At 43.9% G+C, this 19187-nt stretch overlaps 1 protein-coding gene across 4 annotated transcripts in view; it reads right to left on the reverse strand.

Annotated features, from left to right (window-relative positions):
- The window catches only part of ACOXL (acyl-CoA oxidase like), a 299186-nt gene that overhangs the window by 259606 nt on the left and 20393 nt on the right, over positions 1 to 19187 (reverse strand). For all 4 annotated transcript variants that reach the window (XM_045550091.1, XM_045550092.1, XM_045550093.1 and 1 more), the window contains exons 2-3: positions 17643 to 17739; positions 3594 to 3677 (exon numbers count right to left, since the gene is read on the reverse strand). In XM_045550091.1, coding sequence (XP_045406047.1) covers positions 3594 to 3677; positions 17643 to 17739 — 181 coding nt within the window. The remainder of the gene's footprint in view (positions 1 to 3593; positions 3678 to 17642; positions 17740 to 19187) is intronic.

The following is a 19187-nucleotide window of genomic DNA, read 5'->3' on the forward strand; positions in this document are numbered from 1 at the left end:
GCACAGGTGCCTCTAATTGCCTAGGATTCCCAAGCTCAGGAAAAAAAGTCTCCCACAAAGAATGATGAGTGGGAAAGCAAACAGAGTTAATAATAATTTTTAATTGGTTTTTTCCTGGGGTAAAATACATATAGCACAAAGTCTGCCATTTCAGCCATTTTTAAGTGTATAGTCCAGTGGCATTAAATACAGTCACAATGTTGTGTGACCATCACCACTATTTCCAAAAATTTTCATCATCCCAAATAGAAACTCTTTACCATTAAGCAATAACTTCCAATTCTTCCCTCCCCCTAGTCTCCAATAACCTCTAATCTACCTTCTGTCTCTATGAGTTGGCTTATTCTAGATATTTCATATAGGTGGACTCATATAGTATTTGTCCTTTTGTGCCTGGCTTATTTTACTTAGCCTAATGTTTTCAAGGTTCATCCACGTTGTAGCATGAGTCAGAATGTCATTCCTTTTCATGGCTGAATAGTATTCCACTGTGTGTATATACCACATTTTATCCATTCATCTGTCCATGGACACTTGGTTTGTTTCTACCTTTTAGCTCTTGTGAATCATGCTGCTATGAACATTGGCATACAAGTATCTGCTCGAGCCCCCCACTTTCAATTCTTTGGGGTACATGCCTAGTTAGTGGAATGCTAGGTCATAATGATAATTCTATGTTTAACCTTCTGGGAAACCGTCATATTGTTTTGGTTCTATGTATTTATTTAAAACTCACATATTGACACCTGCTATGTACCAAGAATGTAGGACTGATAATGTTCAAGGAGTTGTCCTCTCGTGGTGCTAAGAGACATAAAGTAATCACATGAATAAATATATAGATCCAAAATGGGAATATGCAATGACAGGAAACTATAAGGAACGAAGACAGATGACAATGAGTGGATGGGATTTAAATTGCAAGTTTAGGAGGGGCTTCCTTGAGGGAAGGACACCTCTGCTGGGATCTGAAGAATAAACAGGTGTCAGCCAGGTGACAGAGGGGAAAGATCAGTCTAGAGTGGTGGCAAGAGTGGTTCAAAAGTGGGCAAAAGGAACCAGAAGGAGGCCTAGGGAGCAGAGGAAAGGGCAACAGCATGCATCTGGAGAGGTGATCAGGGCCACGCCCTGCAAGGACCCATGGGCCACACTGAGGATTGGAGGGCTTTTCTAAAGCATAATGGGAAGGAAGGAGTTTTAAGCAGGAGAGTGACATGATCAGAGGAGCATTTTAAAGAGCCATTTCTTTAAATCTATTCCAGCTTCCTTCTAGAATACTCAGGAGTAAAACCTTTTCAAAAAAAATTATTATGTGAAATTTTAAACAAAACAGAAAGGTACAATGAACTCAAGGATGAGCAGCTCACGGTCCACTGTGCTTCATCTCCCCCGACCCCCACACACTTTCCCTTCCTACAGCCTGGGTCATCCTGACATCCATCCCCGACATCACACCATGTCTTCCCTAAATATTTCCTACACGTCTGAAAAGATAAAGACTCCTTTTTAAAACATAACCCTAAAACCATTATTCCACCTAAAAATATAATAATCATTCTCTAATATCGTCAAAGGTCCAATGTTCAGATCTCCCCAGCTGACCTACAATTTCTTTTTACAAACAGTTTGTTGTTTGAATTAGGATCTAAATAAGATGCACACATTGCAATTGGTTGAAATGCTTCTTAAGTCTGCTTTAAACCCCAGGCTGCCCCTCCCTCATCCATTCAAATATTCCCTGTACAGCTCTGTGTACTAGCCTCAGTGCAAGGTTCTGGAGACCACAGGAGAAGGCTGTCTCCTTAGAGCCCTGCTGCCCCCTTGCAGATGTCCCCATGGTAACAACCCATGGAAGCTTGCCAGAGAGAAGGCAGGTGGGAGGAAGAACAATATAGTAAAAGCACAAACTGGGGGTCACAAGTCTGGGCCAGAATCCTCCAGCATTCTGAGAGGGGCTCTATCCATTGCATCTCAGCTGACTGTTCTCCCTAAAAGCCACAGCCGGCCCATCAAGGAGGGAAGAGGCCCTGCCTGGCTGGAATCTCAGGGAGGCCAGTCTTCCTGGAAGGACCTGATGGTGGATGCCCTCACCACAGGATGGCATGCACAGATTTCTTTCTCTTTAAGTCCTGCCCATACAAAACATCTACACCAAACAGCAATAACCACCATCTTGGACTCATCGCCAGTGACCTGGCTTCCTGTCTGATCATTCTGTCTTCACGTTCTAGTTGTCATTTTTCCCCTTTGGGGACATCAGGACCAAGTGTTAGAATATGGGGAATTATTTGAGACACGATGGTGGCCAGGGACGGAAAGGAGGGCATATGCAGAGCCACACGAATGACTGTCTGCCGGGAGGCTTAGGGCACCAGGAGGGGCTGCGGCAGTCATGCCCACCTGAGCTATTCCACTCACTGTCTTTGGGGAGCTGGGACATGCAAAGAAAGATGTCAGTGGGATGTCATTTTATACCCATCTGATTGACAAAAATAGAGATGTCTAAGAATTCCAAGTGTGGGTGAGGATGTGGATCCACAGGGTCTGAGTACATGCTGAATTGAAGTAATAACTTTGGAGAACAGACTGACACTACCCATTAAAGTTAAGCATTCATTTATCCTGTAAGAAGCAATTCCATTCCTAGTTGAACACCTAAGGGAAGCTTTTACCCATGTTCAACACCAGACATGGACAACAGTATTCATAGCTGCACTTTTCACATTAGCACAGACCTGGAAACAACATGAGGAAGTGGATGAACAAATGTTATGCAATAGTCACACAAAGGAATATTATACAGTGGTCAAAAATGAATGAACTTCCATTTCTGTGTCATTTCAAAAATGACAAAACTATAGAGATGAAGAACAGATTAGTGGTCGCCAGAGGACAGGAATGGGGCTGGATGCAACTGACAAGGACTAGGTAGCACCATGAAGTTGTTTTTTGATGGTGGAACAGTTCTATATCTTGATTGCGGTGGTGGTTATATGAATCGATATATGGGGTTAAACTGCACGCGCACACACACACATACAACTATGTGCATGTAATAACTAGTGAAATCTGAATAAGGTCTGTATCCTATCTGACAGTGCTGCACTAATGTCAATTTCCTGGTTTTATATTGCATTGCTGCTATATAAGATGTCAAACTAGGGGAGAACGGGTAGAGGTCACATGACTATGCACTATTCTCTTGACTTTTTGTGAGCATTATTATTTCAAAATAAAAACTTTTTTTTAAAAAAAATTAAATAATGAATACAGTGACATGCAACAATATGGATCAATCTTGGCAACAATGTTTAAGAAAGTAAATCAAATGATTATGATACTGTTTTTATAAAATTAATATAAATGAAAATAATCTATTGATACAAATGTAATAAAGCTATAAAGAAAAGCAAAGAAAAAAAAAAACAGGATTGGATACAATGGTTAAAGGGGCAGTCAGGGCTGGGTTGTGAGGTGTACCATTTTACCTACACCTATTGCAGAAAATAGACTGAGCTCCCCGGGTCAGAGTGTCCACTCCTCGCCATCAAAGCGAGCGTGAGGTCGTGCGGATGGCTGCCCGGCCCTCTCACCTTCACTCCTGTGGCCATGTCTGCGATGGAGAGAACTTCTCCTATGACGAGGCTTCGGCTGACAAAATTCTTTGTTTTCTCTGCCTGAAAACATGACAGACCCAATGTCAAGGTTTGCTTGTGGTTTTCTGACCTTTTAAATTCACAATTTTTATAATAAATGCATGTTAACTTTTGTCATAAAAAAATACAATAAAAGCAATTTTCAAATTAAAAAATAATCCCATCACTCTACAAAAATAAACATTTTCATCTTTTTTCAATGTGTTCTTCTGATCTCTGACCACATGTACATAGTGTTTAAAGACTCTTAGACAACAGAAAGTCAACTGCATCCACATGGAGGTCAAGGCAGACGTTGCTCAGGCCTTGCTTTGCCTTCACTAGGTTTGTCCTTCGCGGCTCGCCGGCGTTCCCTCTGCAGCCCTGGCGCCCCCACGGTTCTGCCTCCCTCCTCCGATGGGCACCATGCCCCACAGCCTCTCTGCACTGACACCCGGACCAACAGGAACACCTGGCTCAAGCACCGGCAACATCCTGATGTGAGCCCAGAGGATTGTGGAGGTCTGGGAGCATTTTGGACACAGGAAAAGCAATATTCTTCATTACCCTTTCTAACCAGAGATTATCTCAGGACCTTGATGATGTAAAAATCACAAGATTGCTGTCCCCACTTCTCACTCACAGTACACGACAGCAACAAATCCCAAAGCTATGTGAGTGCACTCTCCTCCACCAGTGAGAAAGGAGACAGGGCAACGACACTGTCACTGTTTCATTTAAAAAATGCAGAAGTAGTGGCCTTCCTTTAGAAGGTGGTGGGCCCTTGAGTGGGCAAATTGCAATTGTCTGTTGTTGGAATTAATGCTAATTGTCTTCATTTGCCAGTCTCTTCTGAGACCCAGCCAACAAAACTGGTGTTTGTTACACGTGTGTATGTGTGTCTATGCGTGTGTCTGTGTATACATGTGTGCATGTGTGTGTGTATAATTGTGTGCATGTACATATGCGTATGTGTGCGTGTGCATGTGTGCATTGTGTAGGGGTGTGTGTACACATGTGTATGTGTGTGTATGAGAGTGTGTGTCTGTCTGTGTGTGTATATACTGCCCCGCCAGCTGCAGGATGATAACCGACCTTCCTTGGATGACTGTCAGTTTCCACACTGGCTTAAGCTCTCTCCCCAAACACTCTCTATTTTCCCCTCCCGTAGATTTTTACAATGTTGCTCTCAAGTGTTATTAATTTTATCAAACAGCAGGCTGTCAAGATTTATGACTCTTATCATGGCTCTAACCCAATGCATCTTGTATTGATTATTTCCTAAAATATCTCCAGGCTTGAGCATAAACCATTGCATGACTCCGGCTTCAGCTCACACTGGAGAGTGAGTTACCAGCAAATAAGAAAAAAAACAACCGTAGCAGATATTCGCAGACATTTTTGGAGGGCGCAAGTGTCCTTGTTGCACAAATCCTCACAACAACCCTCTTGAAGCTAAACATGACAGGAAGGACTGATCCCACCTAACAGGCTCAGGGAGGTCAAGTGACTTGTCCAACCAGAGTCACCTGGTAAGTGGCAGGGCAAGGATCAGAAACCAGATCTTCAAGTTCCTCATCTGGACATCCTGCCACTGCCCTCACTGCTGGAGGATGCCAGGGACTCCAGTGGCCCAGCCTTCATCACCGATCCACCCCTATTCTGCACCACCAGCCTCGCCCCCAGAACCCACCTGGCATCAAACTGTCACTGTGTCCCCCGGTCATCTTCCTGAGAGCCACCCTATCCAGAATCATCACAACAAACCCTTCCTCACCTGAATCCACCTGCTCTGCTCTAGCCAAACCCAAACCATCAGGAGTAAGCAAATCCCTTGGCATTTCCAACTGTTCACAGTTTTCTTCATATTTCATTCTCTGAACGTATATTGTAGATGCAGGGGTATGACTTTGTCAGTAGTGGTATCCAAGTGTGGTCACTTTTACTCACCAGTTTGAAATAAATTGTAAGCACATTTGCTGAAGAATAAACCCCAAATTTAGCCATCTTGGAGCATTATAAATTGTTTATGACGATTACTTCCCTTCCCCTGTCTTTGCACGGGACGGCAGCCTTCACTGGTAGGCCTGATGGGAAATGTCAGTGGGAGTGTGCCATTCATGCTCCAGTGTGGACGTAACCGTGCATTTGGACTGGTCCATTGCAAGAGGCCAAACCAAAGTTTCAGAACTGAGACGGAGCTTAATATGAATGACTGCCTAATTGGTGTATATTTACATAAATTCTCTCTTTTCTTCAATTCTTCTTTCATTTCTGATTGGTTAATTATTCTTAATTAAAGAATGTTTCTGCAACTCCAGTGAACGCATGAATGAAAAAAAAAAGAATGTTTCTCCTTTTATTGAAATGGCAGCACTAACTGAATTGTCTATACCAACAAATCAATCAATAATCAACATGTGTTGTTCTGCATACATTTTGCAGTATTTCCACTGTATCAGTAGCTGCCTTCAGGTACACTTGATATAGTCAAACCAAACTCAAGCTCCATATCAGCATATAAATTTGTGGTAACAGTAAATGATAATAATCCCATAAATGCATGGATAATATACCCAAGTTTATCCAAAATTACAGCCCATGCTATCTTTATTTCTACTTAAGAAATTCAGTTTCAACCAGAAGAAGATAGTTTTTCCTAAAATATGTCCTTTTCTTTGTAAAGCACTTGGTGTAACAGGTCTTGGTGATGTAATATTCTGTTATAAATTCTGCAAAATGTATACTTTTTGTTTCATAAGCCCAGAGAGTCTCTAAAAGACATATATATGTATATTTAATACTTCCTCAAATAAAACCAACATGATTCAGAACTGGTTGGGTGTGCAGAGTCCGAGCTGCCTTTCTCTGATGTTAAAAGACCCACATGGCCTCCTTTGCAACCCATCGGCACCCTAGGTCAGGGGCCCAGCGGAGGGGCCTGAGCAGAAAGAGGTTCTGATCTCTGTTGTTTTTTTTTTAATAGCAGTCCCCAAACTGGCATACTTGCTTCTTCTATCATCTGGTTTCAATTTTCAGTTATGTTTTCTCAGCTTTATTGACTACATGTCCTTTGTTCTAATTAACTTCAAGTTATTTTAGAAAGAGAAAAGGGTCAGAGTAAAATGCACAAATAAATGGGCTTCAGAGATTCAGTTGTCTGGGCCTCTAAGCAAGACTCTTGCCTGTTGGGCTAACCGGCCCAGAACCTCTCTCCAAAAGACCTCAAGTCTGGCCACTTCTTACATCTCCCACCACTCTCTCGTGCCTGAACTATTGTCACAGCCTCCCAACTGGCCTCCTATGTTCACCCTGCCCCAAACTTCAGACATTATGATCTTTTTATGATTTATTATTAAAGTAAAATTTACATCCACTGAAATACACAGAGCATAAGTGCATGAGTTCTGGTCAGTTACCTCCCTGCATAGCCATCCCACCCATCAAGAGCACAGAGCATTCCAGTCCCGGCGTGCGCACCCTCACGCCCCTCCGCAGTGAGTGTCCGCCCCCACAGGCAACCACTGTTCTCTTTTTATCACCGTCCACTCGCTTTGCCTGTTCTGGAGCTTACACAGGTAGAAGGACACAGCAAATGCTCTTTGGGGTCTGCCTTCTTTCATGCAAATAAGGCCTCCATGTTATCGTGTATATCCACAGTTCATTTTTTAGGAGTAGTTTCCATCTATAAATATTCCATCATTTGTCTAATCTGTTACTGTTGCACATTTGCATTGTTTCCCATGTGTGACTACTATGAACCAAGTTGCTATTAACATTTGTGTACAAGTCTTTTTGTGCACGTGTGTCCATTTCTCTTCTGTGAATCCTCAGGAATGCAACTGTGGGGTTAGAGCATAGGTTTAGTTTTATGAGGAACAGCCAGTTTGTGAAAATGGTTGCACCATTTTACACTCCTACCAACGATGTATGGGAGTTCTAGTTTCTCACACCGGCACTGTCAGTCTTTTCCACTTCTAGCCATTCTGAAGGAGTGCAATGGTTTCTCATTATGGCATAAAGATGTATTTCTCAGATGAATAAAAATGACAAGCATATTTTCATATGCTTATTGGCCATTTATACGTCTCTATTCAAGTCTTTTGCCCTGTTTTAAAAACAGAGTTGTCTTTTTATTATTGAGTTCTAGGAATTCTTTATATAGTCTGGATACAAATCTTTTGTATCTGGACACAAGTTTTTGTCAGATATATGCATTGCAGATATTTTTTCCTAGTTTGTGGACTGCATTTGTATTTTCTTGAGGATATCTTTTGATGAATAGCATTTTTTAATTTTAATGAAGACCAGTTTACCATTATTTTTTTCTTTTACATATTCAGTGATTTTGGGGTCCTCTCTAAGAAACCTCTGCCTATCCTAAAGTCTAAAGGACATTATCTTTTTTATTCTACAAACTCTGTAATTTTACAGTTTATGTTTAGGTGTGTATACACCTCAAATTATTTCTGTGTATAGTGTGAGGTACGAATCAAGGTTAACTTTTTTCCTATATGTTTATCTAGTTGTTCCAGCACCATTTGTTGCAAAGACATTTTTTCCCCTTGGAATTGTCTTGGCAATATTGTCCAAGAAATCAATTGGTCATATATATGTGGGTTTCTTTCAGGACTCTCCGTTCTGTTCCACTGATTTATTTGTCTTTCCTTTTGCCAACACCACATAATCTTGAGTAGCTTTATAATAAATTTTGAAATCATGCAGTGAGAGTCTTCCAACTTGGTCCCTTTTTAGAACTGTTTTAACTTTTCTAGGTCCTTTGCATTTCCATATATGTTTTGGATCAACTTTTAAATTTTGATCAAGGCATGATAACATTTTAAAAATAAGCATCTTTGGGGATCAAATGATTGTTCTAAATAAACATATGTGTCCATTTGGGGGGGGTCAAAAAGTAAATAAATAAATAAATAAAAATAAGCATTATGTAATGCCTCCCTCCCACTCCCCCACCACGGTGAAAACTTCCAATGACTCCAGTTATCCTTGCAAGAAAATCTAACCCTGTCATCATGGCCTCCATGTCTGGCCTTTCTTATTCCTTGCTGGGTCCTGGGTCCACATATTAGGATACAGCTCAGAGCACTGGGGCTGTTCTGTAACAAAGGCTGTAGCCATGAACTTCTTCTGTTCTTCCCAGGGGCCTTGGACTACTCCAGGAAAGCCCAGTCCAGGAATGATGAAAGATGACAGTCCCATGGCTCTGCCTAAGGATATTTTTCTCTTTTCATGACAACCCTATTGCAAGATCCTGACAGTGTAGGATTTTCCAAATTCTTGCCTCAGATTTAATACCTCTTACCTTCATAGCACAGCCTTCCTACAAAATTCCCTCAGAAATTTTTCTGATTATTAGTGTAATCACAGAATGGATCAATATTGGCAGCGTGTAATAATGAATGTATCTTATGGACATTATGAGCTTGATGCACAAGCTCCCTTTTCTGGTAGTAGAAAGTGCAGGATTTTACGTTAATTTTAATGGAAATTAATGGTTGTTTATAAGTTTTTGCTCATGAGCAAATATTGTTCCTGTTATTCTACATTGTGAGAGATAACACACCATATAGCTACTTAAAAACTGGATGGTCAAACAGTAATACACTGGGCGTGTGTTCAGCACTTCATATGTGCCCAAACACTATCTGAACAATCTAATGCAAATTAAGCGATTTGATCTCTCATCTATCCTTCAAGGTAAGTATTTTTATCATCCACACTGCATGACGCTCCTGTGTGGTTGGTGGCCCTGTTGGGAGATTCTTATGGTTGGGCTCAGGTCACATGCCCTGTGGCAGGAAGGGAGCCACTGGAAACCACTAGTGTTATCCACATGGCATGTTTGGACAGCCCCAAAATAGGACACATGCCCCCACCCCTTGAAGCAGTATGGCTTCTCCCCAGATGCTATCATCAGGCCGAGGGTGGAGCCAAGGCCAGGGCGACATAGCCAAGGCTCAAAGTAAGTAGATGGGACAGGCATGTACACACACAAGGTCACTGTGGGCTCTGCGCAGCTGCTGTGGCCAGTGTCAACCCTGGCCTGCCCAGGAGGGCTGCCTTTGTGGGTGCCCATCTCTGAGCCACTGCCCTGCAGCTGACTCACACTCGCCCCTGGCCCACCAGCCAGCAGACACTTGGAAGCGCTGTCCCCTATTCATCTCGAGTTGCAAGAGTCAATTCTCCCAGGCCTCTGTTCTTCCCCATCACAGCAGAAAGATTACGTGGGGCGGAGTTTCACCTCACATGGCTGTAGAATCCGCCAGGCCCAGTTTGAATTCCGCCTCTGCTGTTTCTACCATTTAACTTTAGACAAGTTACCTTTTCTCTCTACATTTTCGTCCCCTGACCTGTGAAACAGGGGTCATATTTACTTTATGGATTTGCTGTGAGAATTTAAGGGGATAATGTGCACAACTGCTGGCCAGCCCTCCTCCACTCCTCCCTTGCCTTCCCTCAGCTCCTTCTGTCTGCCCTCCAGGCTCCGCCCCGGGGCCTCCTCCTTTCTGTGAACACTCATGCTTAGGCATCCATCCAGCCTCATGGCTCTAAATTCATCTCTACGCTGCTGCCTTCCCCATACCTTGCAGCTAAGCATCTCAAACTCTTGATCACACTCAAAGTCGAACTGCTGACTTAACCTCCCATCTCCTCCAGCCTCCACACCCCAGTAGGTGGTGATCCCAGCCTTCTAGTTGCCCACACCGAAATCCACAGAATCATCTTTGCATTCCTCTCTCTCAGGCCATACCTATTTGTCAGTATCCGCTGCTGCTCTTCCTTCAGTAGAATCTCTAATTCGGCCATTTCTCCTTGCCTGCACTGTGGCCATCCTGGGCCCAGCTAGCACCACCTCTCTCCCGGTGACTGCAGAGTCCTCTCAGCCCACCTCGCTGCCTGCAGCCCTGCCCCTCACTTAGTGCCCTCTCAAGCCCAGCCGCCGGGGGATCCTGCTACACTCAGCCCCTGCAAAAGCCTCCCGTGCTACCCAGTCTGAAGGATCCAGTGAGCCACCCTCCCCAGCCATCCCCTCCTCTCTCCTCCTCACTCACTCTGCCTCTACCACACTGCACCTGTGCCATTAACAAGCCCAGGACACTCCCTGCCCAGGCCCTCGTGACTGCTGTTCCCTCTGCCTGGATGCTGTTCCCTGACCTCCACCTAGCTCCCTCTCCCAGCCCTTAGGCATCTGCCCAAATGTCACCCCATCATGAAGACCTCAACTGTGCCCCAATTCTCCCTGGCACCTTTATATGCTTGAGTATTTTTTTAAAAATTTAATACATATTAAATACATAACATAAAATTTACTATTTCAGCTATCTTTAAGTGTACAGTTCTGTGGCACTAAGTACATTCACAGTGTTCTGCAACCATCACCACCATCCATCTCCAGAACTTTCACATCTTCCCAAAGTGAAAATCTGCACCCATTAAACAAGGATTCCCCACTTCCCCTCTCCCTAGACCCTGGAAACCACCATTCCACTTTCTGCCTCTATGCACCGGACGGCTCTAGGTACCCCATTCTATCTACATAGAGTCATACAGCCTTTGTCTCTTGTGACTGGCTTGTTTCACTCAGCATAATGTCCTCTAGGTTCAACCGTGTTGTAGCCTATCCCAACATTTCCTTCCTTTTTAAGCTGAATAATGTTCATTGTATGTATTTACTGCATTTTGTTCATCCATTCATCTGTCGATAGACACTTTGGTTGTTTCCACCTTTTGGCTATCATGAATGATGTCACTATTAACACAGGGGTGCACATATCTGTTTGGGTCTCTACTTTCATGTCTTTCAAGTATATACCACGAGGTGGAATTTCTGGATCATGTGGTAATTCTATGTTTAATTTTTTAAAGAAATGCCATACTGTCTTCCACAATGGCTGTACCATTTTACATTCCCACCTCAGCACCAGCAATGCACAGTATTCCAATTTCTCCAAATGTTCTCCAACACTTATTTTTTTCTGTTTTCTTTTTTTGATAATAGTAATCTTAATGGGTGTGAAGTGGTGTCTCACTGTGGTTTTGATCCGTGTTTCCCTAATGATTAGTGATGTTGGGCATCTTTCCATGTGTTTATTGGCCATCTGTATGAAGAAATGTCTTTTCAAGTCCTTTGATCATTTTTTAATCTAGTTATTTGGGTTTTTTTGTTGTTGTTGTTGAGTTGTAGGAGTTCTTTGTATATTCTGGATATCAATCCCTTATCAGATAGAAGATTTGCAAATATTTTCTTCCATTTCACGTGTTGCTTTTTCACTCCGTCAGTAGTATATTTTGATACACACAAGTTTTTAATTTTGATGTAGCCTAAATTATTTTTAGACAAATTTTTACTAACATGTTTTCTAAAATTTTTTCAAAAGCCTGTTCTTTTAGTGTTCTATCCAAGCATTGCCAAATCCAATGTGGTAAGGCCTTTCCTTCATGTTTTCTTCTAATTATTTATTAATGTTAACTCTTACATTTATGTCTTTAATCCATTTTGAGTTAATTTTGTGTATGGTGTAAGGTAAGATTCCAGCTTCATTCTTTTGCATGTAGATACCAGTTGTCTCACCACCATTTGTTGACAAGACTGCTCTTGGTCTTGACACCCTTGTCAGAGACCATTGGCCACATATGTGAGGGGCCAGCCCAGGCACTATTTTAGGACAGGTTTTTCTATTTCTGCAAAATACATCCTTGAGATTTTGATAGAGATTTCACTGAATCTGTAGATTGCTTTGATAGTACTGACATTTTAACAATACAAAGCCTTCCCATCTATGAACACAAGATGCCTTTCCATTTATTTTTGTCTCCTTTCATTTTTTTTCAGCAATTTTGTAGTTTTCAATGTACAAGTCCTTCACCTCCTTGGTTAAGTTTATTCCTCAGCATTTTGTTCTTTTTGATGCTATTATAAATAGAATTGTTTTCTCAGTTTCCTTATGGCCTCTTCATTATTAGTGTATAGAAATGCAACTGATTTCTGCACCTTGGTTTTTATCCTGCAACTTTGCTGAATTTGTTTATTAGCTCTAACAGATTTTTTTGGTGAAATCAGTAGGGTTTTCTACATAAAAGATCATCTCATGCACCAGCAGAGACTGTTTCACTTCTTCCTTTCCAATGTACCATGCTTGATTTTCATCCACAGTGTCCATCACCATCTGACATACCATAAAATTTACTGGTGTTTTAGTTTATTGTCTGACTCCTCCAAGACTAAGAGGTAAGTTCCACAATGACAGGTATTTTTTGCCTGCTTTGTTCACTGCCCCTTAAACAGTGCCTGGCTCATAGTAGGTGCTCAACAAATTGTTCTGAAATGAATGAATCACCTCACCTGGCACACAGAAGGGACTTAACAAATGGTACCAAGAAATAATAATTATTATTATTATTTTACATAATATTTTACAGCAAGAGTAGTAAGTCTTAAAATGAAAAGTTTTCATTATGAAGAATGATTGCAGTGTCAAAAAATAAACAGCACCATGATTCCAGCTACACTGGAGTCCCTGGGCAGGCCCCAACTCACTCCCTGGCATGCCCTTTCAAGTAATCCCTGTGGCCATCACAGACGACAACTCGGTTCAGGTGCCAATCTACACAGAAGGACTTCTGTAAACAGGCCTCTCTGTCCCGTCATCCCTGTTCAAATCCTCCACGATATCCCATGGGGCCAGGGCTGGCCTGGCCAGAGCACTGGCCAAGTGGCCAGTGTCCAAAATCTGTGGAGCTGGATGGAGTGGGGACAGGGATTCCTGCCAAAGACAGCACACAGGACCGAGAGCCAGGGCAGCCTGTCACAGCCCACTAGGAAGAGCCTGGGTTCCAGTACAAACAGAAGCCAGAGGGCCGAGGGTGGAGCCAAGGCCAGGGCGACAGAGCCAAGGCTCAAAGTAAGTAGGTCGGTCAGGAGCCATTCCTGGGGAGGTGGGGGAGGTGCAGCAGTCACGGTCTGCGGGACCAGCGAGGGCTGGCACCGGCATTTGTGGGCAACAGGTGGAGCCCGGGTATTGCTGACGTAGAGGACCAGGGGCAGAGCAGACATCCTCAGCCTCTTGGCATATTCCTGGCTCAGCTCCTTTTCTGCAACACCCTCAGCTTAAATATAACATTTCCTGGGAAAGGCTGTTTCTTTTCTCAGGTTTCTTTTCTCTTTTTCTCCTACTTTCTTAGGAAAGTAACCATTTTCCTTATTCCCAAATGCCTTCTAAGGTGAGCTGACCTTAGAATATTATTCCATTTTAGATCTGATCACCCACCTGATATTTCTCTAAACACAAAAACACCCTAAACTGAGATGGCCTAAAATTCTAATCAAAATAATAGATAATTATAAAGTGCCAATATTCTGCCAGTTCCCCTTCGAGCTGCTAAGATTGGGCTTCCTGAGAAAACAGTGAATGATTTAGATCAAAAGTTCTCAAACTTTAAAGTGCCTGGACCCCTTTACACTTAAAATTATTAAGGATTTCAAAGAGCTTTTGTTTATGCAGGTTCTATCTACGAATTTACCATATTAGTATTTAAAACAGGGAATTGTAAAACTATTTATTCATTTTAAAATAACAGCAATAAAACCATTGCATGTTAATGTAAATAGCATCATTTTTATGAAAAATAATAACAATTTCAAAAAAAATTCCATGAAAAGAATAGCATTGTTTTACGTACTAGCAAACTGTTTAAAGATCTGGCTTAATCTCGTATAAATATCCAGTTTAATAAAAGACAGCTGCACTCTCATATCTGCTTTTACACTGTTGCAATGTGTTATTTTGATTGAAGTTTATGATGAAAATCCAGTGTCTCACACATAGGTAGGCAGATATGTACTTTTCAGGTAGCACCTGAAAGGGTCTTGGGGACACACAGGGGTCCTCACACCATACTTTGAGAACCACCGGTTTGGATAATGATGGTGCTACCATGCCCCTCACCCATGTGGACTTTGGAGATGAGGAGAAGAGGGGCTCAGGATGGGAGAGAAGATGATTGTTGGGTGAGGGACACACAGGAGTCACAGGGTTGGTGCTTCATTATCTGGATACATTGGCCAAGGGCAGACTGACCCAACTGGCTCGGCTCCCTCCTAGGGGAAGGAAATGTTGAAATGGAGTTTCCCGATGAGCCAGCCCTGGACCAAAACTGGTAGGGACCAAATGCTGAAAGACAACAATTTTGGGGAAACAGGTCCTGGGGAGGGAAGCAGAGTGCAGCAGTTTTCACATCCAGATGCATATCAGATCACCTGGGAGATTGAAGTGCTGATTTGATTGGCCTGAGCAAAACCTGGATAGCAGGAGTTTTGAAAGCTCCCCAGGTGGTTCCCATGCGCAGCCGGGGTGAGTACCACTACACTGAGGTGGGCTCAGGAAGCAGACCACTTGGGTTTGAATCCCTGCTCCACTAGCTATATATACAACTCTCACCAGTTGTATAACTAACCTCAGGCCAATTATTCAGCATCAGTTTACCTACCTGTAAAATGGGAAGGTCATGAGGGATGTTGTGAACCCTCAATGTGATCACCCATTTAGAGATCTTGGCGCTGTGACTGGCAGAGTATGTACTGGGTAGGTTGGAGCTGTCGCTATTTGTTATGGAGATGATCAGAGCAGCTGTCAGCCTTTTTCAGCTTCCAGGGACAAGTGTCTCCGAGGAAGCTGCCCCACACACAGGCCAAGGCACTGCCACAAAGTAGATGTACAACGTGGGTATTCTGTTTCCTCATCTGGGAATACAGGTAGTCATCGACTCCCCCTGGCCAGGATCCAATCCTAGGTCTTCAGGGGAACAACAGAGCCCTTGGCTGAGATGCACAAAGGTGATGTCACCGGAAACAGGTGCAGGAGAAGTCGGCACAGAGCGCAATGATGGTGCTCACGCTGTGTGTATGTCTGTGTGTGCGTACATACTCTGTAGTCAGACTCAGATACCGTTTTTTCCCTTTAAAATTATTGGAACATCTCAAATCTATTACAGATGGCAGAGAGGAAAACACAGAGGAGAAATATTTTAATGGCTTATTCTTGGCCTGTGCAGTGTCCATAGAGACCTAGAACGAATGAGGCTCCCTCCTCATTTGTCCCTGAGAACATCATCATTACACATCACACACCACGTTCTGCCTCGGAGCTCACTGGATCATCCACAAAAGTGAACAGCCACGGGGGCCAGGGAAAGACAGGCGGACCTGGCGCACTCCCTGCAGGGGCGGAGCGGCCATGACGCCATCGTTTTATTAAGAGGCAGGATGAATCATGTAACACTTCTTCTAGAATTACTGGCTGTGGACAGCTCCTCCAGCCTTTTACAGGGTGGAATCTGAGAAGCTTCAGACACAGATGTGCCTCTGAGTCTCATGACACCCGCGCACCTCAAGATGAGCCTGCCGTGCGGATGGCCAGTTTCATTTCCTTCGGGTTTATTGGCTTTTGTGAATTCACACAGAGAGAGGTGCCAAACGGGCCGAGATAACTAACAGAAACGAACTGGAGGGAGCGTCTAGGGCCAATCTTGTGCCTCCTGGAGGAACTGTATCTAATCACCCAGGACACAGAGTTGTCGAGGCTGCCTAAGGCCACTAAAGGAGCCAGAAAAACACAAAGATAATTGGATCCAGGGCTCAGCACACTTCATCAGGAGCAAGATTACAGAGGCTAATCCTTCAGACTCAGTGGGTCGGGTGGCAATTAGCAAGCCTCATTAAGGGATCAACCCTCACGTCCGGGTCTTGAGGATTGACACTAAGTTAAGCCATAGACATGTTGGGCTGATTAAGGGAGCAGGAGGCTGGCCCCATGCCAAGATTTCACCTTCCAAACAGCCCCTCACCGAACGTGTTTGGAGACCAGACTGATAAAGTGTTTAGAAGCAAAGAGGGTTGCTTGGTTTTTTTTTTTTTCTTCTTTTCTTTTTTTGGTTGTATTCACAACAATAAATGTATGTTAATCCAAGAGGCAATTAACTAGCTTGAAAAACTCTGCCAAACTGCTTGGTATGTAACGGTTTTTTGGCTTTGCAAGCACGCTGCACTCTACCAAGGGGGCGTTTTCGTTTTCCTCTGCCTAGCGAACACCCTTCCACACGCTCGCCTTCCACACCTCAGTGTGACACTGCAGGGCCCCTGTCGGCACCCAGGGACCTGCGGTGCCTCAAGCGGAGGTGGTGCCAGGCTCTGCCTGCAACTCCTTCCTGAGAAGGTGCCGCGTTCGGTACTTGTCTCCTCAAGACAGCCCACCGAAGGTGTGGGCATGAGGGGTCTACTCTCAAGCGTGGATTCCAGGCCCCCACTGGCTCCCGAAAGGGGAGGACCCCCACCCCGCAATCCTCAGACTCCCCCTCCACGGACCACGCTGGGCAGCGAGAGGGCCCAGCTCACTGTGGGACGGGTTCACCTCCTCAGCCGGCTGCCACCCTAGTTCAGGCTTCCCCTAGGGGTCTCACCGGGAGGTATCTCTTTCCCTGTGTGCCGTGTTAGGTTAAGAAAGGCAATGAAGCTGAAGGAAATGGAAATGAATTTAAACTTGGCTAAAATATGTAGCTCCTAATGCTGACATCACAAAGGAACTCGCTCATCACATGGCCTGTCTTTCATTCTTTCTTGTGAAAGAATGCCTTAAAGGCCTCTAGAATGAGTTATTTCTATTGCTCAGCTATTTAACTTTATGGCTAAAGTTATATTGGTTTTGTGAACAAATATTTTATTCCTTCTGCCGATTCTGCTATTCCCTAGCCTGTGAGCTTGGAGAACGGAGTGTGTGGGCCGAGGGAAGGGGGTCTGATAGGCAGAAAGGGAGCCAAAGAAGGCACTCCCCTCCCCCGCTGACACTGCTGTCAGCCTGCCCCGCATGAGATCAATGTGCTTATGCAAGTCACAGAAGCAAACAAAACAAATGTATATATATGTATCTCCCTCCCTCCCTCCCTCTCTCTCTCTCTCACACACACACACCCCAAAATAACGATGACGCTTACCTGTTCCTGAACTGCACGCTTTATCAGAGGTAGACCCATGGCAAAATTCACTCTCTGAATTGTCAAAGCTCTCATTTCATCCAAACTTAAATCATACCTGTGTGGAACAGACACAAAATAAGACACTGAATTGTTGGTGACTGAGTGGAGGCTCTGGGATGCTTTGAGCCAGGGCTCAGACAGAGCAGATGTTTCTGCTGTCTCTTGTTGGATGCTGCGTACGCTGTGCATGTCACACAGACTATGTGTTCAGTACGGCTGGCCGAGTGGGAGGACAGAGGGAAGGATTTCCTCACAAGAACATCTTCAAACAAGACTGCAGCTCTCCTGTTCTGCAGGGCTTTAAAGACTGCAGACACTGTCATGTGTTTGAGATGGCCCAAGAGCAACATTTGCGAGATGCGGGGGAGGGTGTGACCTGCGTGTTACAGGAGTGAACTGGGGTGGCCTTAGGGAATGTCACTCAGGGATGCCCTCAAGAGCACCTGCCCGCAGCTGCCACAACTTTGAGTTAATTGCAGAGGTCAGCCCAAGGCTGCTCTTGTCTAGGCTGCTCCCAGCTGATGACTGAGCACAGAAGGTTCTAGAGTCAGGCCATGGCTGCCCAATGGATGCCTTCTGCTCCAGGACCCCTCACTGGCCCAGGGAGACTTTGTCACACTGCACTGTGGTCAGAGGCTTCCCCAGCTCCACCCTTTCCTCCCTCTCTCCCTTCACAGGGGCCAGACCTGCTGCCTGCATTCTGGAGGGTCTTCCCACCAAGCCAGCTCCCTCCTCTTTATCCTTCATGGCTGTTTTCCCCCAATAAATCTCTTGCACGTCTAGCCCCGCCTCAGTGTCTACTTCTCAATGAACCTAAACTGACATGGGAGGAGAGGTTCCACCTCTGCCATCTCAGGTGTTTCAATGCAAAGCACAGCCTGAGCCTGGAAGACCCTCCCTCAGGTTTGATTCCTGGCTCTGCCACTAACTATGAGACCAACATCAAGGGACTTGGCCTCCTTCTATCTCCATCCTCTCAGCTGTAAGATGGGAGTGATAACTATACCTAACTCAGCAGCAAATTGTCGGGAAAACTCCACTTTTTTATGCTTTCTGAGTTGTGAACCATGTTAATGTAACACCAATTGAAAAGAGCTTTTAAAATTTATTTTAAGTTGTGCACTTAAAAACAACCACTAGATGGTGCTGCCACCATAACAAACTCACAGTGTAAGCTTGGATGTCTATCATAACGATATCTAAATTTCTAACGCTTTTCAAGCTAAAGGTGACACTCTGCAGTGGAAAAATCAGAATTTTAGAAACACTTGAAAGCATTCTACACCCCCAAGTGACATGTATATTTTATTATGTATTTTCTATCTTTAAATATAAACCTCCACATTTAACAATCTTGGCAGGTTACCTCAAATGCTATCTGTATAACAATGGGGTATAAAAATCATAAATAATTTTTTTGGTATTTTCTCAGCTATAATTTCTCTTTTCTGTCTTCTTGAATCTATAAGATACGAAAACAAGGCAAATATTCTGTCCCTGTGC

This window comes from Lemur catta, chromosome 4, assembly GCF_020740605.2.
Source record: "Lemur catta isolate mLemCat1 chromosome 4, mLemCat1.pri, whole genome shotgun sequence".
NCBI lineage: Eukaryota > Metazoa > Chordata > Mammalia > Primates > Lemuridae > Lemur > Lemur catta.